Source organism: Podarcis vaucheri (genome assembly GCF_965113315.1).
Source record: "Podarcis vaucheri genome assembly, chromosome: 1".
In the NCBI taxonomy this organism is placed as follows: Eukaryota; Metazoa; Chordata; class Lepidosauria; order Squamata; family Lacertidae; genus Podarcis; species Podarcis vaucheri.
In genome coordinates, this window is record NC_138759.1 from 124,510,249 (window position 1) to 124,532,906 (window position 22,658).

The following is a 22,658-nucleotide window of genomic DNA, read 5'->3' on the forward strand; positions in this document are numbered from 1 at the left end:
GAAGTTGACTTTTTTTTACACTAGGCTTAGGTAAGATTAACCACAGTTTGCTGAGTTCAGATGACACAGCAAGCTATGGTTAGTTAAAAGGGAAAGTTTCTGAACTCATTCTGCTCCCTCCCCCTTCTCTGGTGTGACATGAGGCCGTTCCTCTCAGGATAAGCAATGGCTTATTGTGACTTCCAAATGAGTGTTGTGCTTTGTTTCTGTGCCCTGCCAGTTCAATGCATTTGGAAGTGGCAGAAAGACACTGCTTTGGTATCTGTAAGGCTGAAGGGCATTTAAGCATATTTTAAATAAACTAATACAGTGGTACCTCGGGTTACATACGCTTCAGGTTACAGACGCTTCAGGTTACAGACTCTGCTAACCCAGAAATAGTACTTCGGGTTAAGAACTTTGCTTCAGGATGAGAACAGAAATTGTGCTCCGGCGGCGCGGCGGCAGCAGGAGGCCCCATTAGCTAAAGTGGTGCTTCAGGTTAAGAACAGTTTCAGGTTAAGAACGGACCTCCAGAATAAATTAAGTACTTAACTCGAGGTACCACTGTAATAGTTGGTTGTGAGGATAAAATGAAATGGGGAGGTAGGTGGGGAAGAGGACCGCTGTGCAGGGCCGTCTTACCCATGGGTGCTAGGGGTGTGGGGCACCCGGGCGCCGGGCTCTCAGGGGCACCAAGCTGAGAGTCCGGGTCCCAGGAGCTGAGTCTGGGGAAGAGCCCGCCCATCGGTTGAAATGCCGCGGTGGACTCTTCTGCTTCTCTCTGCGCCGCAAGTTCAGGGGCAACAGAGCCAGTGAGACGCTGAGGTGGCTGGATGGCTCTGCCCTCCTGCGTGCCTGGGACTGGGCAACCTTGGGGGGACGACTCCAGGCAGATCTTTGCACCCCGGCACCGCATACGCTTAAGACAGCCCTGCCACCGTATGCCAGCTTGTGCTCTTTGGAGAAAGGACAGGCAGGATAAATCTATGCGACGAATAAAACTTGATTTCCCTCTTCTAGAATGCCATGCAGATCGTGGGGTTTATGGACCATGAAACGCAGTCAGTTTTTGAAGTTGTCGTGGCCGTCTTAAAACTGGGAAACATCGAATTCAAACCTGAATCTCGAGTGAATGGTTTGGATGAAAGTAAAATCAAGGATAAAAATGGTAATTCAAATAATATATTCTGATCCAATCAAAGCTACCTGCACTTTGAGAACTGGTTTAACCCCCCCCCCATGACTTCTGAATGTACTTGCTGCCTAGGTAGGTAGGAATGATTTTTAATTGAGATTATTTGCTTCCATAGAGCTCAAAGAAATATGTGAGTTGACAGGCATTGATCAGTCAGTGCTGGAGAGAGCCTTCAGTTTCCGCACCGTTGAAGCCAAGCAGGAGAAAGTCTCTACAACCTTAAATGTGTCTCAGGTAATATTGAATTACTACTGTGAATATGTTTTTTTCTTTCTAGTAGAAAACAAAGGGGAATTTTCCTTTGTCACAATGAATAAAATGTGAAACCTGAAAAGAGGAACTTCTGTGGCCCCTCTTGAAGGACGTGTATTTTCCTATTATTCCATTGTGGAAATATGGATAACTACAGTGGCTGCCAGTTCCTAGCTCAAAGTGGGCTCTTGTGCCTTTAACTAGGATCACAGGCTATCAGTTGCTTTCCAGGATTGATTATTGTAGTTGAATTTCATGAGTTTCTGCAATTTCTTAAGGCACCCCTTTAGTCAGCCGTGTTGGAGTCACTTTTGTACCACACAATCTCACACTGGAGGGGAGTACATGGGAGTCACATGACCACATGGTCAAGATAAACTTTGCATATGTCTTTTTTATGCTTTATTGGTTTTAAAAACTGTGTAACATAAGTGATCAACAGAAAACAAAAACAAAAATAAACAAACATTCATTCCATAGTTGGTGCTTGATGTATGTAGTAATTTGTAGTTGGATTCAGCATGACCTTTGGTCCCCCCATTCTGGTTCTCGGATTACATTCTTTAACTGCACACTAAACTTTGTCTCCTCTAAAAAAGGTAAAGGGACCCCTGAGCATTAGGTCCAGTCGTGACCGACTCTGGGGTTGCGGCGCTCATCTCGCTTTATTGGCCGAGGGAGCCAGCGTACAGCTTCTGGGTCATGTGGGCAGCATGACTAAGCCGCTTCTGGCGAACCAGAGCAGCGCACAGCAACGCACTCTGGCAATTTAGCTCCAGGGACCACACATTCGCTCTATAAGATGCACAGACATTTCCCCTTAGTTTTTAAGAGGAAAAGAGTGCGTCTGTTGGAGCGAAAAATACGTTTCATTTTTGCTGATAAGGTACGTTCTGCATGGGAAATGGACTTTAGCTTGAAGGTACAGGATGCAGCGCTCTTCCTAAAGCTAAGCAGATCAAGGACTAGTCGCTACCTGTATGGGAAACAGCCTGAGAATCCTACGCCTTTCTTACAGAGGCAGAGTGGGAGATTGATGTAATAACGATTTAATGACAACTTCGAAACAATTTATTAGAAAATTCCCTTGCGTATCATGACTTCTCCAAAGCACGCCTGTTTGTTTATATTCATAATTTGACAGGCAATACTTGTGTGTGTGGATTTGCTCCTCCTTATGTTGTGTCAGAGCCAGAAAAAGTCCTGGGCCAACCCCAAATGTTTCTAATATTTGTGTGTCTTTTCTTCTTCTTTAATTAGGCATACTATGCACGGGATGCACTGGCAAAGAATCTTTACAGTAGACTGTTTTCCTGGCTTGTTACCAGAATCAATGAGAGCATTAAGGTAGTGTTCTTTGAAATCCTGTATACTTAGAACAAATAAGCCTGACAAGTTAAACTAGATGCTCATCAGTTTGTGGCATAATAATGCAAAGTTTTTTTAGCAGGAAAACAATAGATGTACTCATATAATTGACCCCTGCTTTTCCTCTGTGTCATAATGATGATTTTCATAGAATGCTGCCTCTTTGCTGAATTTAATAAACATCTGAAAATAACTTTTGTTTTCTTAAGGCACAAATGAAAGTAAGAAAGAAAGTCATGGGCGTTTTGGACATCTACGGCTTTGAAATTTTTGAGGTACTTTGCTCTGACTAATCTTAATGCTTTGTAGCAAGATATAGTGAATTATTCATTCTGTTTTGAACCAGCCTTTTCAACAAAGTTTCTCAAGCCAGCCTACAATAAAATGACTACCAAGAAGCAGGTACAATCAGTGCAAAAAAGTGAAAAAATAGGTAACTTGGAAACAACAGCAAAACATTAAAACGAACCCTGAAATATCAAGGCAGAAGAACTCTAAAAGAACAACCAGATAAAATATGGTTCAGTATTTTTTTAAAAAGCCTAAAGTTCCATCAGCAGTAGACATGGAAAGGTGTGAGGAAATAAAACTGATTTTTCTTCATGTGAACTTCATAAGGGTAGATGTCAAGTGTACAGACCAAAACCCTGGTCACCACTTACATATCATACACACAGAAAAAGACTCACTGTTTTTAGGTTTTGCGTTCAGCTTCCTAAGAGTTTCTGACAGAAAGGTGGCATATAAATGTTTAAATTTAAAATTTTAAGGAAGTAGTAATAACTCATAATGTTAATTTTGCTAATTTTGCTAATTTTGCTCAGGTCCCTCCTCTTGTAGATCATGCACAATGAGAAATCAGATTGGACAAGCAATGCCCAAAGTTTATGTTGATTTAGCAATGTGCGTACACTTAATCTCAAAATTCTGAATTCTGGCGATTTGTTCCTGTGCCCTTTGAATGGCATTTTTTTTAGTATTAAGGTTATACCTAGATTGAAAGCAAAACAAACCGTTCATTTCAGATCAAGGAGAGATGTCAGGTTAATTTGTGTCTGCCCAAGGCTATTATGCCAGGAATATAATACATATACTGCAGCTTCTTATATTCAGGCTTATCTGTGACTGTTCCATCCAAAATGTTTTTCATAGCTCAATTTTCCCCCCTTTTCAGCCAGAAGGGAAGAGGCATAAAACAGTCCCTACAACCCATATTGCCTTTTTTTAATTGGCTTAGCAATACAGAGAGGTAGAGTAGACGGAAATATGAGACAGTGAAATACAAGATTCTTCTGCTGAGCTGACATCTAACTTTAATATGCTGAAATTCAGCAAGGACAAATGTGAATTTTAATATATGAGGAGAGAACAATATGCTGCTCATGGATAAAATAAATTATAAGAGGGTGGCAGTGTCGTTTTAGGCATCAATCCTGTTTCTATTAAAGTCAATGGCAAAGGCTTTAAATGAATCCTCCTCAACATTCTTAACTTACCTTGGAGGAGTCTAGGCAGCCACTGCTTTAAAAAACCAATAGGATATGAAAAATCAAATTGAAAGGTGACACAAGAGAATTGTGGTGCCTTAAATTAAGGGCCAAGGTAAACAGGATGTTAATTACATCTTTGCATATAGCGTGCAGGATTCTATTTTATTGCAGATGGTATCTCAGGTGAGGTGGGGATGCACAGCTCATATGATGTGTGTCTTTCTGTTCCCTTGCTGTCATCCTAAGGGTTAATCCATCCTCTGAAGCAGGTGTCTGGTTTTGGAAGAAGCCTCCCATTGCCACAGTTGCAACCCCGTCCCGTCCCTATCCTTCCAGACTGTTGCACTCTTGATAATTGTCAGCTACCCAGCCAGCTCATTCTATTGCCTTTTCAAAACAAAACAAAACAAAACATTCCTTATCTTCAGAACTTTGTTTTTCAGATACTGGCTATCACCCTTATATTAAAAAAGCTGGATTTTAGGGGCTACTTTGTAACACTTCAAGAGAGAGAGAGAGAGAGAGAGAGAGGGGTTGTATTATAACATCATGTACCTCAGAAGTTGAACATCTTAGTTCCCGAACGTTTTGGCTCCCGAACAATCGAAACCCGGAAGTGACTGTTCCGGTTTGCGAACTATTTTTGGCTTCCTGCAGCCAATTGGAAGCCATGCTTTGGTTTTTGAACATTTTGGAAGTCGAACGGACTTCCGGAACGGATTCCATTTGACTTCGAAGGTACGACTGTATAGTTTGGCCCAACAATGTTATATGACATAAGTTTTAATTGACTAGTGCCCACTTCATCAGATGGCATCAAGTATTATCCTCAGGGAAGAACAACATTTGATGCAGACTATATTATATATATATATATATATAATATTTATATACAGTGGTGCCCCGCAAGACGAATGCCTCGCAAGACGGAAAACTCGCTAGACGAAAGAGTTTTCCGTTTTGGAGGTGCTTTGCAAAACGAATTTCCTATGGGCTTGCTTCGCAAGACGACAATGTCTTGCGAGTTCCTGCTGGTTTTTTCCCCTTTCCCCTCCCTTTTTCTAAGCCGCTAAGCCGCTTATCAGCTGATCCGATCAGCAGATAAGCCGCTAATCCTTCAATGGGCTTGCTTCGCAAGATGAAAAAACCGCTAGACGAAGAGAATCACAGAACGGATTCTTTTCGTCTTGCGAGGCACCACTGTGCTGCTATGTCACCTCAAAAAATATTAAAGTGGTTTACAAAAGTAAAAAAAAAAAAAGAGAGCGAACCATTCCATAAATAAAGTAGAACCATAAAATAGAACTTAAGAAGAGGTTGCTGGATCAGGCCCAATGCCCATCTATCACAGCATCCGTTTTCTGCTTGTGTTAGTGACTTCTCTTGTCTGAGCACCTATCTTGGAAGACGTAGTAACGACCCATGCAAGCATTAAAAGTTTTATAGCTGGTTTGGATGATCATGCCTCATTTTAATAATCTGGGTTATGAACCAGCCTTTTTCCTGTGCATGCATCTCCCTCTTTCCAGCAGCAATTAAACCAATAAGCCTCTAATGAATAACGATTTATCATTTCAGCCTTCTGGGAAACTTTGTTTTCCAGCTGTCGAGCAAGGCAGGATCTTAAAAATCCACTTCAAACCATAGTTTAATATCCTGGCTTGGTCCAGGGCTTGATATGCATAGTTTTCCTGATTCAGATTAAACAGGAAGCTATGGTCAGCTGAAGACCTCATGGTTTGCTTGCTCATACAGGGAAGGAAGGAGCCGTGGGGCTTGTGTCACTGCTTGTTAAACTGAGATACGATTGTCCGAACAAGGCTTTTGTCATTAACATAATTATGGGCTCACACGCTGTGAATCTGTGTGTATTTCTAGCCCTGTAACTTCTTTTGGGTAGGCTGTTTTCAGGGGAAATTTTGACTTTCTTTCTGGTGAGTAAAAGTCGTCTACCTGTAGTACTCCTGAACCAAGCACCCAGTACGAAGCGTGATTAGCAAATGGTCTTCAGGCATATATAAAAATCCGGTCGTGCATGGAATAGGTGCATATCATATTAAAATCCCAGAAGGTAGTCCCATTGCAAAAATCTGCTTGCAGGCCAGAGATTTGGATAGGTCTCATCTCTGGATAAATATGCTGCCAGGCTTCCATGTGTCTCCATTGTCACTCTTTCCTAACTTTCTTTTGTAGGATAACAGCTTTGAGCAGTTCATTATTAACTACTGCAACGAGAAGCTGCAGCAGATCTTCATTGAGCTTACCTTGAAGGAAGAGCAAGAAGAGTACATACGAGAGGTAAAACCCATTTGTTTCCTTGTTTACCTATCTGTGTCCCTACAATCCTTGTCCTTGTTGCTGTTTGCCTTAATAGCTTTTAACATGTTTTTCCTTGATGGTTGCAATGACCTTGTCAGGTACAAAACAGAACTACCATGTTGATGTTCTGTTTGTGAGGCTTTAGTAGTAGCCCTGAAACCAGATAGGCAGTTGAAAGGACACTGATTTAAGGTGAAGTCTCTACTCCAGGTGGAAAGAGTATCCTGTTGACACAAAAGGGTTTTGTGGAGTGGGCGATGGCGTCCAAAGTTGGCAGTTAGAGAGGAGATTCACTGGGCTCGACTCTACCCAGGGCTATTTTTCAGCTAGAACTTGCCGAAACTCAGTTCTGGCAGCTCTCAGGTGGGTGCCATTGTCATTATAAGAGAACAACGGTACCTCTTTTTCTAGAAAAATAGCACTGACATTAACCCGCATTTTCTTCCCCACTTTTCTTCCAGACTTTCCCCAGGCTCCTTACACTTCTCCACAATATTTAGACAGTCTACTAGAATCCAGTAACCAAAGTCAATTTTATGCTTATACACTGGTACCTTGTTTTGTGACTGGGATCCATTCTGGAGCCCCTGCCGCTAGTTGAAAAGGACACAGGGCAAAGCACCGTGTTTGCGCACATGCGCGGAGCAGTTTGCGCTTCTGCACATGGGTGAGCAGCAAACCCGGAACTAACCCGTTCTGGTACTTCCGGGTTTGCCGCGGATGCTAGATGAGGCAGATAGTTGCGGAGGCATTACTGTAGGTATATTCTGTATATAGATATATTACAGATATAGAATATAGACACTATATTCTTTTAGATTCTTTTTTAGAAACGAACACATTCCAAATCTGGTTTGCCTAAAATCCCAAGCTCATAAGCGCCTTTGTTTACATGTTATAGATGGACTAATCTAAATACCTTGTAGCTGCATTTATTTAACACTGCAATTCTGATGGCAAGTTGGCAGGTAAAAGTACCGAAGTTAAATTTCAGACATTTGGCCACACAATGATTTTGGTGTATGAACCTATAGCCCTGTTCACAAGTTACTTGTAGGGCATAGCTGTGCAGTGGTACCTCTGGTTACGAACTTAATTTGTTACGGAGGTCTGTTATTAACCTGAAACTGTTCTTAACCTGAGGTACCACTTTAGCTAATGGGGCCTCCTGCTGCTGCCGCAGCGCAATTTCTGTTCTCATCCTGAGGTAAAGTTCTTAACCCGAGGTACTGCTTCCTGGTTAGCGGAGTCTGTAACCCAAAGTGTTTGTAACCTGAGGTGTTTGTAAGCCAAGGTACCACTGTGTATACTTTGGAGAAGGGTTATGCTTCTAGCTTCGCCCCCCAGTGTTACATCTTCCTTGGACAACCATGGATTGGCCACTTTTGTATGTAAAGCAAAAACAGTAACTGGTTTGCACAACTGAAACCCTTTTCACCAATTGTGGACAGTAGTAGGTTAGAGACAAAGCCTCAGAAACATTGGGTAGGGGAAAGCTGCATTTATATTGCCATATGCACTTGGGTGGCGTTAAGCAGGTTTGGTTTGTGACGTACTTGCAAAAATGGTTGACCACCGCCGAAGTGGGCAGCATAGCCTAGGCTGACCGTGTTATTTCAGCTTGTCATCTCTGTCTCAAGCTGAAGGCTGAAGGCAGGAGAAAAACACACCAGCAGTTCTTGAGATGAAATTGTCAATTTCCTTGGAAACGCTCCCAAGATGCACAAAAACATTATTGACCCAAAGCTTTGCACTAAAAGGGCTTTGGCTCTGTTTCAGTTAAGTGCATGGGAAATTGACACAGATTGGGGAATGGAATGGAAAGCAAACCTGGCAGCTGTTCAAGGACGCTCATCTTGCTCCAGCAATATTAGCAGCTTCTGAAGTTTTGACATAGTGCTGAAGTCCCGACGATCACAAATTGCTGTGACAAGGAGAAGGGGATACAGCCCTTCATTTCCTTTAAACTGCAGACCCACCCCCCACCACCCCATATCATAACAGTTCAACTCACTTTCGCCAAAGGAGATTCATATATTGGTGGTCACTATCATCTTTGTGTGATCCTGGCTCTGGGTGCCTGCCTTGTGGGGCTTCCCACTAGCCCTTAATTCCTTGTAATTTAAAAGTGGGTGTCAAGCCTGTTTAAGCGATTAAAGCACATACGCCCTTAAGGGTTCGTTGTCTTTAGTGGCCTTATTAGGGCTCAGAGGAACTGGGGTATTGTGCTAGGAATAAAAGAAGGCAAGCCCCTAGCTTACTAAAATATGCTCTAGTTGGAATGAGTGAAATTTTAGCATGGGTTTCTTCTTCAATTTGTGTTTTATTTCTATAGGGTATTGAGTGGACGCACATTGAATACTTCAACAATGCTGTAATTTGCGACCTAATAGAAAATGTAAGTCATAACTATAGAAAAATGAAATTTTATGGAATGTTCTCATTCTTTTGATTTGATGACTGCCACATGAGAACAGGCCTTTTCTGTGGTGGCTCCCTGACTGTGGAATGCTTTCCCCAGGGAGGGATGCCGGCCATCTTCATTATGCATCTTTAGGCGCCAGGTAAAAGCATTCCTCTTCTCCCATCTATGGCGTTTAAAACTGGGGATGAGGTATTGTTTTAGTGTTTTATTATGGTATCATAGCTGTCAACGTTTCCCCTTTTTTTAAAGGGAAATTCCCTTATTCTGAATAGGATTCCTCGCAAGAAAAGGGAAAAGTTGACAACTATGTATGGTATGCATTTTTTGTGTTTTTCTATTGTGAACCTCCCTGTGATCATCGGATGAAGGGTGCCGTAAAAATTTAAATAATAATGATAATGATTTATTTAGTTCCGAAGAATGTTTTGCGGCATAGTGCTTTAAGGAGTAAGGAATTATCACTGTATATAGTGTTGTTTGCCCACCTTTCCCCAACCTGGTGTCTTTCAGATGAGATTTTTCGACTGCAGTGCCAGCAGCCTCTGCTGGCATTGCCAACAGTCAGGGATGATGGGTGCAAGATCTGGAGGGCATTAGCCTGGAGAAGCTTGTCTTAAAGCATTCTGAAGGGTGGAATTGAGCAAAATACTCAAAAATTGAGCAAAATATTTTTTTTTTAAAGCATTTTTCTCCCACCCATTATAAACAACAACAACAAAAACCCTGCTCTCAGAGTGCCTTACAAGTGTCAGTGAGAAGACATTATATTCCCTCAAGTTTATAATCTAAAAGACACAACACAAAAGGAAAAGGGATTGGGAGAAGAGGAGGAAAAAAGAATGTGCAGCAACCGTTTCTTAGTTGCAGAGTTTGTAGAATGACCAGCCAGAATGGAAAGACTTCAAGGAGTGGAGGAGCCAAAGGTTGCTAGTTTTTCAGCAGAGGCCCTGCAGTCCTTCCTAGAATAGAATCATAGAATCATAGAGTTGGAATAGACCACAAGGGCCATCGAGTCCAACCCCCTGCCAAGCAGGAAACACCATCAGAGCACTCCTGACATATGGTTGTCAAGCCTCTGCTTAAAGACCTCCAAAGAAGGAGACTCCACCACACTCCTTGGCAGCAAATTCCACTGTCGAACAGCTCTTACTGTCAGGAAATTCTTCCTAATGTTTAGGTGAAATCTTCTTTCTTGTAGTTTGGATCCATTGCTCCGTGTCCGCTTCTCTGGAGCAGCAGAAAACAACCTTTCTCCCTCCTCTATGTGACATCCTTTTATATATTTGAACATGGCTATCATATCACCCCTTAACCTCCTCTTCTCCAGGCTAAACATGCCCAGCTCCCTTAGCCGTTCCTCATAAGGCATCGTTTCCAGGCCTTTGACCATTTTGGTTGCCCTCCTCTGGACACGTTCCAGTTTGTCAGTGTCCTTCTTGAATTGTGGTGCCCAGAACTGGACACAGTACTCCAGGTGTGGTCTGACCAGAGCAGAATACAGTGGCACTATTACTTCCCTTGATCTAGATGCTATACTCCTATTGATGCAGCCCAGAATTGCATTGGCTTTTTTAGCTGCCGCGTCACACTGTTGGCTCATGTCAAGTTTGTGGTCAACCAAGACCCCTAGATCCTTTTCACATGTACTGCTCTCAAGCCAGGTGTCACCCATCTTGTATTTGTGCCTCTCATTTTTTTTGCCCAAGTGCAATACTTTACATTTCTCCCTGTTAAAATTCATCTTGTTTGTTTTGCTCTCTCCTACCCTGATGGAATGGCTGCTGCAGATGGCGATTAAGGGGAGCAGGCTGGTGGAGACACCGTCCAATGTCAACGTCTCGTAAACTTCTCTGTGTATTGCAGCAATAATAATAATAATAATAATTTTATTATTTGTATTTCACCCACCTGACTGGGTTGCCTCAGCCACTCTGGGTGGCTCCCAACAGAACAGTAGATGAAGGTAACATTGTTCTTGAGGATTAGGTGGCAAGCTTTTAAAAAAGGTTTCCTTTCCCAATAAATAACATTTCTCTTTCGAATGCTAAATGGAACGCTTTGCGTCTTTCAGTGTATGTTTCAAATACAGCGTGTACTTGCAGACAGCAGCTCCTGTTGACTACCCACACTTTAAAGTCTCATTAGTTCCTTGACAACGGTGAAATCTGGAGCAGTTCTTTAGCCAGCATCACCAGACAGAAAAAATGAGACAGAGACACCAGCGTCTTCCTTCAACTGTCTCGCTTTGGATCATAGCTGAGCTTTGTATCGGAAGTTCAAATCACAAGGATTTGAGAAGGAACAGTTGAAATAAAAGGCATAGATTTTAAAATGGAAAAGAATAGGTGTGCTACTAGTGGATGATACACGCTTAGAAATTTGCAGCTAAGAGACACTGTCCTATTCCACATCTCATCAGGAAGAGGAAGAAGAGATTCATCTGCTCAGTGATGCTGTTGCCAAGCACCACATTGAGGGAGCCTTTCTCCTCCTCTCTGATCTCAGGGGAATAGGGCATTAGAAGGGGTTTCCTCCAAGCAAAAGGGTGCAAATTCCATCCTGAATTTTGTGACATCTCTTGGGCCTCAGTGTCTGGAGACCTGTACATCATCGTCACCAAACCTTTTATTGGCATCACATGCAAACATCCAAAACAAATCAATACAGAATTACCACTTCCCCAGTGGCACAAAACATTTGCTAAAAGAAAGGAGGCAGAGCAGTCTCTCGTCACATCTCTAGGTCTCCAGGGAGATCAGATGTCTGCAATGTATTTCGACGACAAAAAACCAAATAGAGATATTTAGCCACTAACTTGGTGAGCTCCTGATCATTCGAATGGGGAAGTACCTAGGAAGTAACGAACAGGTTCAAGCCCTATGTTGGGTTTCTGAATTGCAAGGGGTTGGACTTCGGGGTCCCTTCCAACTCTACAATGTTATAAAACAACACCCTGGTAAAGTTGGAGAAATATGTCGCCTTTTTTTGGAAACTGCTGTATATAAATGTTGTTAAATAAATCAATAAAATTTGGACATGTCCAGGTAAATCCTAGTTCGAAGTTTTAGTTGTGCTCAGCATATCAAGTTAATCTAATCTGAATAAATGCCTTTTAATGTGGAAAGGACTGCGTAGGGCAGACATACACGCAGGCTTTCAATTTTGCATTCTGACTCAAAATTTGACTTGCTAATTACCTGCTTTAGTTTGCCATTCATTTACTGTGAACCTTAAGGGATGCATAGAATATTTATGCCCATCTCACACGGAATGAACCTTATTGTTGCACAACAGAATCAGAATGGAATTCTAGCCATGTTGGATGAAGAATGCTTGCGGCCAGGGGCTGTTACGGACGACACATTCTTAGAGAAGTTGAACCAGGTCTGCGCCACTCACCAGCACTTTGAGAGCAGGATGAGCAAATGTTCACGCTTCCTGAACGACACTTCCCTGCCCCACTGTTGCTTCAGAATCCAGCATTATGCTGGCAAGGTAATGCACGTTGTATGGTTTTCTACACAAGGCTAACATTCCAGCTTTGGGCAACTTGAAAGCATGCTTGCTGTAGATGTCCCAAGGTGAGATAGTGAGCCGAAAAAAGAGATGCACAAATTACTGCAGATACAGCCCTCCTTCATGTTTCCACTGCAGCCATCCCAGTCATGAAGAGATTAGCCAGAGCACCGTTTAAAGTAGCTTCTCTCTTTTGTTTATGGTGCACACAACTGGGATCAGGAAGGGGCTTAAAGGTAAAGGTAAAGGGACCCCTGACCATTAGGTCCATTCGTGGCAGACTCTGGGGTTGTGGTGCTCATCTCGCTTTATTGGCCAAGGGAGCCGGCGTACAGCATGACTAAGCCGCTTCTGGCGAACCAGAGCAGCGCACGGATACGCCGTTTACCTTCCCGCCAGAGCTGTACCTATTTATCTACTTGCACTTTGACGTGCTTTTGAACTGCTAGGTTGGCAGGAGCAGGGACCAAGCAACGGGATCTCACCCCATCGTAGGGATTTGAACCACCGACCTTCTGATCAGCAAGTGCTAGGGTCTGTGGTTTAACCCACAGTGCCACCTGTGTCCCTAGGAAGGGGCTTAAGGCAAGGGAAATTTGTGGTCTGTGTTAATATAGTTTACTTAACATTCACCAGGAACCATCTAGGGGGGCCGTCGGGCCGAACAGCCCACTCCCCATCAATATTTTGCAGCCTGCGACGGGCCTCACCGGGTCTACTTGCTGCTGCGGCAGGCCCTGTCAGTCCTTCCTGCGATTGTGGCAGGCCTCTCCGGGCCTAACCACGACTGTGGCAGGTCTTGTAGCTTACTGTCACCTTGTGATAACACATGTGTGCACTGGGCACCCTCAAAATTGGGTGGGACCCAGTGCCTCTGACATGCAGCATTAATATTTTGGAGGCATTAGCCATTTGTTCTTGACTTTTGTCCCCCCCCCCCGGATTGATTATCTCTTGTTCATTGAGACACTCTTGATTCGCATTGTTAGGTGATGTATCAGGTAGAAGGATTTGTCGACAAGAACAACGACCTGCTTTACCGCGACCTGTCCCAGGCCATGTGGAGGGCCAACCACTCCCTCATTAAAGCACTCTTCCCAGAAGGAAACCCGGCCAAGATTAACCTAAAGAGGCCCCCAACCGCAGGTTCGCAGTTCAAGGCTTCCGTGGCAACCTTGATGAAGAACTTGCAGACCAAAAATCCCAACTACATCAGGTAACCTTCAAGGAATCAGTTCCCTGGCCTTGTTATGCAGCATAATAAAACAGTAACTCATTGCTACTGAAAATGCTGGAGCCACATGAAGCATTTGACCAACTCGAATGGGCTTTTTGTCTTTCTAAAAGTTTTTGAAATTACTGTATCTGGGGGTGGAATTACGTGTGCTATAACAAAACTTATTTAGTACTTAATGGGCAGTAGTGAAAACCAATGATTGGTGGGTGGGCGGATTTGCCTTGAACTTTGTTCACATATTAAACAGGGGTGTCTCTGGACTACCCTATTTGTTTTATGGGGTAACTGTGCCCCTGAAGGACCAGGTGCGCAGCCTGGGAGTCATTTTGGACTCACAGCTATCCATGGAGTCGTAGGTTAATTCTGTGTCCAGGGTGGCTGTTTACCAGCTCCATCTAGTACGCAGGCTGAGACCCTACCTGCCTGCGGACTGTCTTGCCAGAGTGGTGCATGCTCTAGTTATCTCCCGCTTGGACTACTGCAATGCGCTCTACGTGGGGCTACCTTTGAAAGTGACCGGGGTACTACAACTAATCCAGAATGCAACAGCTAGACTGGTGACTGGGAGTGGCCGCCGGGACCACATAACACCGGTCCTGGGAGATCTGCATTGGCTCCCAGTATGTTTCCGAGCACAATTCAAAGTGTTGGTGCTGACCTTTAAAGCCCTAAACGGCCTTGGTCCTGTATACCTGAAGGAGCGTCTCTACCCCCATCGTTCAGCCCTTACACTGAGATCCAGCGCCGAGGGCCTTCTGGCAGTTCCCTCATTGCGAGAAGTGAGGTTACAGGGAACCAGATAGAGGGCCTTCTCAGTAGTAGCGCCTGCCCTGTGGAATGCCCTCCCTTCAGATGTGAAGGAAATAAGCAGCTATCTTCTCTTTAAAAGACATTTGAAGGCAGCCCTGTTTAGGGAAGTTTTTAATATTTGATGCTGTATTGTTTTTAACACTCGATTGGAAGCTGCCCAGAGTGGCTGGGGAAACTCAGCCAGATGGGCGGGGTATAAATATTATTATTATTATTATTATTATTATTATTATTATTATTATTATTATTTATTATCATCTCCCAAGCCCTTCAACATTTACATTGCAGGGGAATGATGGGGTTACAAGGTACACCATAGAAGGCAGAGAACATCTAAGTTCATTTGCTGATGACATTGTGATAATGCTGTTAGACCCGATAGAGGTCTTACCAGATATAATTAAGGAGTTGGCATGGTATGGGGTGGTTGCAAGGTTAAAAGTTCATTATGAGAAGCCTGTAGTGTAAATATGGCTCCCAAATCGCAGGCCAAGTGTGCTATAGGGATCCCACCTTACGTTAAATCACTCTTGAGATCTGGGAGTTCAGATTCCAAAAGATCTAAGTAAACTTTGTGCCTTAAACTTATGCTCAGTGCTCAGAAGAATTAGGAAAGAAACAAAAAGCTGGATAAGCTGAAAGTTGTCCCTTTTAGGCAGAATAGCAATAAAAATGTCAAACCTCCCCAAGCTGTTATTTATGTTTCAGGTGTTTCTCATTTTTAATTCCGGGAAAGGTTCTTTGAAAATTGCAAGCTTCCATTAATAAATTTATTTTCTGAGAATGAAAGGGCCAGGCTGGCTTGTGATTTACTATGCAGAAGGACAATCCATATGGCATGAGGAATTCCACATTAACTTTTTTAAAATAAAAAAACAAAGCTTGTCAGTAATGTCACTTAATTTTTTTTATACTGGGTGATAAAGGCAAGGTCTTGTTGGGCATGGGATGGTCAGGATCAGAGACGGTCGCTCTGCAGGCACAACCTTTCCCTTCCAATAAACTCCCATACAATTGCAAAGCATCGTAATGTGTTCACATGGTGCATGTTTTGCAGTCTAGAAAGCATGGCAATCCAAATTTATCCCAGTTAGGTGCCCCTGGTACCGATATATTAAATCATTCACCCTTCTACAGTGCAGACAGAGAGACACAATTTCAGGGACTCATAGGAGAGAGACTGTACCAGCTTAAGGCCTTCTGTATAACACCTATCCATTTACATACGAGTATTTGAGAGATTAATTAGCCAGTGTTGAACTCAACTGGCTTAATGCCCATCCAAGCTGTTACTTTATTTCCAACAGGGAGATTTGGGAGCAAGGTACTAAAAGTCTCTCTCACAGTTTGTGGCATTAGTTTTGGGTTCAGCGGATGAACGGAGGGACCTGATTTCAGATATATCTTCTGCAGTAGCAGAAGAGCAAAGGTGGAAGGCCGTAGGGTGATTTGAGTGGGAGATAGAGAGGTGGAAATTCTACCTAATCAATGGGATAGCTTCTGGAAAATGAAGGTCTGGGACTGGTTCCCTGTATGTCGGAGAGAATACATAAAAACCCACAGATCATATTAAAGCACAATGAGATTCATACACATGCTGGCTACGATGTCCCCAGACTGCTGGAGGGGTTATGGGTCAGTGGGGTACATGCATTCATCTGTGGTGGAAGTGCCCATATCTAGCAAGACTTTGGGATGAAGTACTCAAGGAGATCAACACTACTGTGGGGCAAAACAGTTGTTAAAACACCAAAATCAATGCTATTTTCACCATTAGACTCTGAGGGAGGCGGTTGTAAGCTTGAACAGAATTACAAACCAGGAAGGTTAAAAATCACTTTTCCTTATAGACATGATTAGATTTAGAACCTAATTAGTAGACTAGTGATGGCACAACTGTGGAAGAGCAAAAGGACTCCTTATTTTATATCTCTGGTGCAGTGAATGTTACAGAGAAGCTTACACATCAAATCCAGGTCATCAAGTGACAAGCAAAACAGGATGCCTTTTCGGGGCGTAGAATGAAGTAGTTCTATTTTGCAATCTAGTAAGACTGCGACAGTACAAGGCTCTGAGCCCCAGGGCTTCTTTGGCAGGAAGGGAAGAATACACATTTAATTAGTAAACAGGGACACTTGCAATTCGATATGCAGCTATTTGGAAAAATAATGAGCCAAGTGTCTCTGGAATTACCATAAGTTAATGTTTATAATGTCTTAAGATCCATTGTCTGATGAATATGATAACCATGATTGCCTTCTATATTTAATCCATAATGGGAGAGAAGATTATGTTACCTGTTTTAGTCATTTATTGTTGTTTCTGTCTGAGATGGGCAAATGATTGCAGTCAATTGCATGTTAAACAAACCGAGTGGAAAAGATATAGTTGTGCTTGTGTAGCAGAAATTATTGTGCAACATCTTAATGAATGTTCTTTTTCATGCAGATGCATTAAGCCCAATGACAAAAAAGCAGCACATATCTTCAACGAGGCTCTAGTTTGTCATCAGGTCCGGTATTTGGGTCTGCTGGAAAACGTTCGTGTCAGAAGGGCAGGATATGCGTTCAGGCAACCTTACGAGCCTTGTCTAGAAAGATATAAAATGCTTTGTAAACAGACATGGCCACACTGGAGAGGTCCTGCCAGGTAAGAGTCGTTAACTAATTAGTGCAGGTGTATTGGTGTGGCACTGTGGTGTAAACTGCTGAGCCTTGGGCTTGCTGATCAGAAGGTCGGCGGTTCGAATCCCCGTGACGGGGTGAGCCCCCATTGCTCTGTCCCAGCTCCTGCCAACCTAGCAGTTTAAAAGCACGTCAGAGTGCAAGTAGATAAATAGGTACCACTCTGGTGGGAAGGTAAACAGCGTTTCTGTGGGCTGCTCTGGTTTCGCCAGAAACGGCTTAGTCATGCTGGCCACATGACCTGGAAAAACTGTCTGCGGACAAGCGCCGGCTCCCTCGGCCAGTAAAGTGATATGAACGCTGCAACCCCAGAGTCGTTCGCGACTGGACTTGACTGTCAGGGGTCCTTTACCTTTTTATTGGTCTTTATTTGGCCCAGCGCCAATTGCTTAACATGCCTATGGGATTGCATGCTCTTTCCAGCAAAAAAACCGACCTCTTAAGCCACACCCTATTAACTTCCCTGCTCTTTGCCCTTCCTGGATTTCAAAATGCTGTCAGGGAGCAAAACATGGTGCGATAATTTTGCATGTTGCTACAAAGGGTCTTCACATGAGTTGAAGGTATGCAAAATTGTGGCCTCTGCACCTGATTCTTGAAATTGTCTTCCACGTCATCTGTACGGTGCAGAGCCAGTTACAAAACTATCCTGTGGAGATGCGATCCCAAGGATATCATATTCAGTAAAAGGCATACAAGGATCGGACAACCATTGATTGAAGAACTATTGTATTGTTTCCATCAAAGCTCCTCTCATCTTTTTATCTATATACCTTTCCTATTTTAAATTGCAGATTTATTTTGTCTTGTGGCAACCCTAATTAAAATTAGGCATGGATTAACCTTTCAATTTCTGGTTCGTGTCTCATTCACATGTTTTCCCCACAATTCCACTCCGTTTTGCTTCAATCTGCACTTTCTATAAATTAAATACATATTTTGTTACATTTAAACTGCCAAGAACTGTGAAATCTGTTTGGAGAGCTTAAGTTTGATTTGTACATAAGTTTGAGAGGTGAGGTTCAGGACATTATCGCTACAAATTCACAAAGAGGTACCTTGGTTCTCAAACTTAATCCGTTCCAGAAGTCTGTTCCAAAACCAAAGCATTCCAGAACCAAGGCTTGCTTTCCCATATAAAGTAATGCAAACGGGTTAATCCATTCCAGACTTTTAAAAACAACCCCTAAAACAGCAATTTAACATGAGTTTTACTATCTAGTGAGACCATTGATCCATAAAATGAAAGCAATAATCAATGTACTGTACTATAAAATAAATAAGACAGTATTGTAGATGATAAAAATGAAAATTAATTTTTTTCCTTACCTGCACTGATGATAGTCATTGTTTGGATTGGGGGCTTCTATCCATTCCCACAGTGACACAATCAATCAGTAGCTGAACTGGGTTCCACACAGTCGCAAAAACAAATTAAACCAAAAAGCCTCAAAAACAAAAATGCAAAATAAATAGCAAAAACAAAAGCACCAAACTTAATCCGTTCCAGAAGTCTGTTTGACTTCCGAAATGTTCGAAAACCAGGGCACGGCTTCTGATTGGTGCAGACACCCCGGAAACAATAGCAGACAGCCACATTGGACGTTCAGCTTCCGAAAAATGTTTGAAAACTAGAACACTTACTTCCAGGTTTTCGGCGTTTGGGAATCAAGGCGTTTGAGTACCAAGGTACCACTGTACCTCTGTTTAAAACATTTATTTGTCAATTTCACAATCTGGCTGGAACTTTCTAATCCTTAATGACTTTATCAGAGCAGACATTTGTTATTTTGTATACCATTTTCACATCTGAAGCACAAGTGTTTGCAAACAGAATAGATAACAATTACTGGTTTTGTTTTTTATGTGCCTATGCTAAAGCAAAGTTTTCCCTTTAATAATATGCTTATTGTATTCTCAGCCTGTGTAAGAGGTGCTACTTTTGAGAGAGAGGGTTAAATCGCTTCCTTTTGTTTTCTGTTGTAGAGCTGGTGTAGAGGTATTGTTCAGTGAGCTGGAAGTCCCTGAAGAAGAATATTCCTTGGGAAGATCAAAAATATTCATCCGCAACCCAAGAACAGTATGTAAACCAATTTTTCTTCCATTACAGCAAAGGCAGATTAAGTACATTTGTCTCTTTCTTCCTGCTCCTCCTCTTTCTTTACAAGATATCAAGAGTTTTAAGGCCAAATTCAGGTTGTTAGGTGATGGAGGGCTAAAGCTTAGGTTTTGGAAAGAAGAGGGAAATAAATTTAATCCAGCGTATTTTTTTTACTTGTCACCGTGACATGCCATCTAACAACTGTATCAGACATTTCTCAAAAAGTTGGTTTTGTGTGGGCCTCAGTTGCAGACAAAAAAAGCAGCTTGTTGAAGTTCGTTTGTTGCATTCCACCTTCGCTCCCTAGCTGTTTTTTGACATCACAACAACTCTTAGTCCCGGCTAAATGACAGAATAGGAATGGACAATATGACAACACTTGCAGTTTATGAACCAACTGCTTACAGACGTAGACTTTGTTTGGATAAAAGTGACAACATTTGGAATGTAGTAGGCTATTAAAATCTACATATGTATTAGGATAATATCACTGTATCGATTTATATAAGAATCTACGGGAAAATATTACATTGCATTTTTGTGTATATATATTTCTTATTCACATCTCTGCTCTTTTTTAAACCTAACTTTCCCCCTCTTTATCACTTTATTTCTTTATAATTGAAATTCTTTCAATAAAATATTAGTATTTATTTATTTATTTTTTAAAAAAGTATAGGAATGGATTGTTCCTAGTTTGAATTGCAGCTGGGGAATGCCCTTTCTGAATACAGTCCCATGTAAAACTCCTTGCAGGCAAAAAGCTAGTATATCAGTGAGAGGTTCAAGCTTGCTCCCTGCAGAATTGGTTTGTCTCATGAGGATTTTTGTTTTCAGACATAGGGGGCGTTTGAAATATAATCTCTCCACCCACATTGTCAAACGACGTGTGCAAAACCTAAAATAACTTAGGTGTCAAACGTTTTACTCTTCCTTCTTGTTAAGTTGTGGGTGAACATATCAGACGACACAGCAATTCTTCAGACAGCTCTTGTTTATTCAGAGGCCAGAACAGAACTGAGCTGAAGGGCTCGGTCAGCCTGCTTATATAGAGCTCCAGTACAACGTTACTGTAGCAACTTTCTAAAACTATCCAATCACTGAACGTCACTTTCGATCCTTCATTTGCATAACTATCTACAGTATCCCCCTGCTGGCCCAGGGTGAGAACTTCACTACATAACACTTCTCGTTTCTCCCTCCTGCCCCAACCTCCCACCCCCCGCATAGCTCTTCAAATTAGAAGAGCTAAGGAAACAGCGCCTTGAGGATTTGGCTACCCTGATCCAGAAGATCTACAGGGGCTGGAAGTGTCGCACACGTTTTCTTCTCATGAAAAGGAGTCAGATTGTGATTGCTGCTTGGTACAGGAGATACGCAGTAAGAAAATATTATATGTGGGGCTTTTTTTAACCCTGTCCTTTCTCAAGAGTTCAGTGCAGTTAGCAATACTTGTCACAATTGTGACATCCGTGGTTAAAATAAAGCACCCAGTGAATTTTTTTAAAAAATGGCTGTAAACTCAGAACTGTGCTCTGCTTTTGTAGTGAGTATTCTTGGAAGATGTTCAGGTTTGGATGTTGGTAAGTCTTGCCACAGCTTTGTAATCTTAAAGCAATTAGTTGAGGTATGCGTCTTAGAGTATCCTTGGTTGGTCTCAATGTGCACTTTTAATTCAGCTTGAAAAGCCATAGAAACAGCAGTAGAGCTCTTGGACCCAAAGCAGACGTCGTATGGTTTGCTGCCTTAATCCTGATTCAGGTTCCAAATGCCCAGTGAAACCATGTTTTTTCCCCTTTATTTGCTTGGCTAAAATATGTCTCCAGGTGACATGTATAAGGAGATACCTTGTGAGCCACGAGGCTGAGTTGATCAGAAACTGTCTTTAACCAGGTTTTGCTCATTGCCGACGTAACACTTAACCATTGTCAATACAGCCATGCTTTGCAAACCTGCTTCAAACCACGGTTTCAGGTGCTGGTTAGTGGCCAATTATTGACCATGGTTTAGTTATTTAGACACAATGCCTATTCACGGTTCAGTGCGTTGCTCTTAGAAGTGCAGTGTGCTTCTAGCAAACAGGTTGTATCACTCACTGGGGCAATCTCTACATAGCATGCATCCCTAATAGAACCAGTACAAAGTGTGTGTGTGACAAGCTGGGTATATTTCAGTTATGTAAAACTCTGACTCATTCTTTAAATTTTCAATGCAGCAACAAAAGAAGTACCAGCAGATCAAGAGTTCTGCCATCGTGGTGCAGTCATATATCAGAGGATGGAAGGTGAGAAAAAGTCAATTCAGCCCCTTGGGTTGTTACTACGTCATCCACGGCCAACAGCTGCCTCTCCATGGTAGAGAAAAGGGGTACTTGTTCCTGTGTTTCATTCCCAGACGTGTATTTGGACTCCTAGGTTGGCGCGGAGGCATTGCAGGGGAATAAAAGTGTCAAACCCTCGTTTGTTCACTTATTCTTACCTGCAAATCACACCCTGCCGTTGGAAAACCTTGTTGTTTTTAAAAAGGATGTAATTACAGTGGTACCTCTGGATGCGAACGAGATCCGTTCCGGAGCCCCGTTCTCATCCTGAAGCAAACGCAACCCATGTCCGTGTGTCTGCGCATGTGCGGGTCATGATTCGCCGCTTTCGTGCATGCGGCTGGTGTCATTTTGAGCGTCCGCGCATGCGTGAGCGGCGAAACCCGGAAGTAACACGCTCCGCTACTTCCTGGTTGCCACGGAGCGCAACCCAAAAATGCTTAACCTGAAGCTACTTCAACCAGAGGTATGACTGTAATGGATTTACTGCTTTGTGGTGTAGAAGCAGCGACTGGGGTTCAGGAAGGCAAGCTGGACATGCGAGATGTAGGTCCAACCATAATGTTCTTTAAAAACAAGTAGGACTGCTTAGAATGTGCTGAAAGAATCGAAAATAAAAACCCAGTCAAGCAAAATGTGGTTTACCAGAATGTTGTTTGGATTATTCTTAAAATGATATGCTATTTCCCCCTGCTCTGATTTCGTTTTGTTTAACTTAAGCTTTCTCTAGAATCTGTTTTACATGTGTTTGCTGATGTATTTTGAAAACTTGAGTAGTTGTGGCTTAAAATCCCAAGCCACCAGTAGAATTAGATGGGCCTTGGAAATCTGGTTTAGGTGCCACTCCTACTCATGTATCAATAACTGATTGGAAGACCAGTGCTGTTTCCCGCTGCCCCAAGAGCTTTGCAACACTGCCTGCTTTAGTGTCCTGAGGCCTACATTGTGGAAGACACTGG

At 42.6% G+C, this 22,658-nt stretch overlaps 1 protein-coding gene and 1 long non-coding RNA gene across 6 annotated transcripts in view; one reads left to right on the forward strand and one right to left on the reverse strand.

The window, feature by feature from the left end:
- Positions 1–22,658, forward strand: part of MYO1B (myosin IB) — a 148,390-nt gene that overhangs the window by 102,023 nt on the left and 23,709 nt on the right. For all 5 annotated transcript variants that reach the window (XM_082227779.1, XM_082227778.1, XM_082227780.1 and 2 more), the window contains 12 exons: positions 1,003–1,150; positions 1,293–1,411; positions 2,690–2,776; positions 3,007–3,072; positions 6,481–6,585; positions 8,942–9,004; positions 12,326–12,526; positions 13,537–13,763; positions 17,043–17,243; positions 19,265–19,358; positions 20,610–20,759; positions 21,595–21,663. In XM_082227779.1, the coding sequence (XP_082083905.1) occupies positions 1,003–1,150; positions 1,293–1,411; positions 2,690–2,776; positions 3,007–3,072; positions 6,481–6,585; positions 8,942–9,004; positions 12,326–12,526; positions 13,537–13,763; positions 17,043–17,243; positions 19,265–19,358; positions 20,610–20,759; positions 21,595–21,663 (1,530 nt within the window). The remainder of the gene's footprint in view (positions 1–1,002; positions 1,151–1,292; positions 1,412–2,689; positions 2,777–3,006; positions 3,073–6,480; positions 6,586–8,941; positions 9,005–12,325; positions 12,527–13,536; positions 13,764–17,042; positions 17,244–19,264; positions 19,359–20,609; positions 20,760–21,594; positions 21,664–22,658) is intronic.
- On the reverse strand, positions 10,904–12,292 carry LOC309532146. Its single transcript, XR_014219604.1, has 2 exons — positions 12,229–12,292; positions 10,904–11,631 (listed from the first exon to the last, which is right to left on the reverse strand). It is a non-coding gene; the product is annotated as an uncharacterized lncRNA (long non-coding RNA).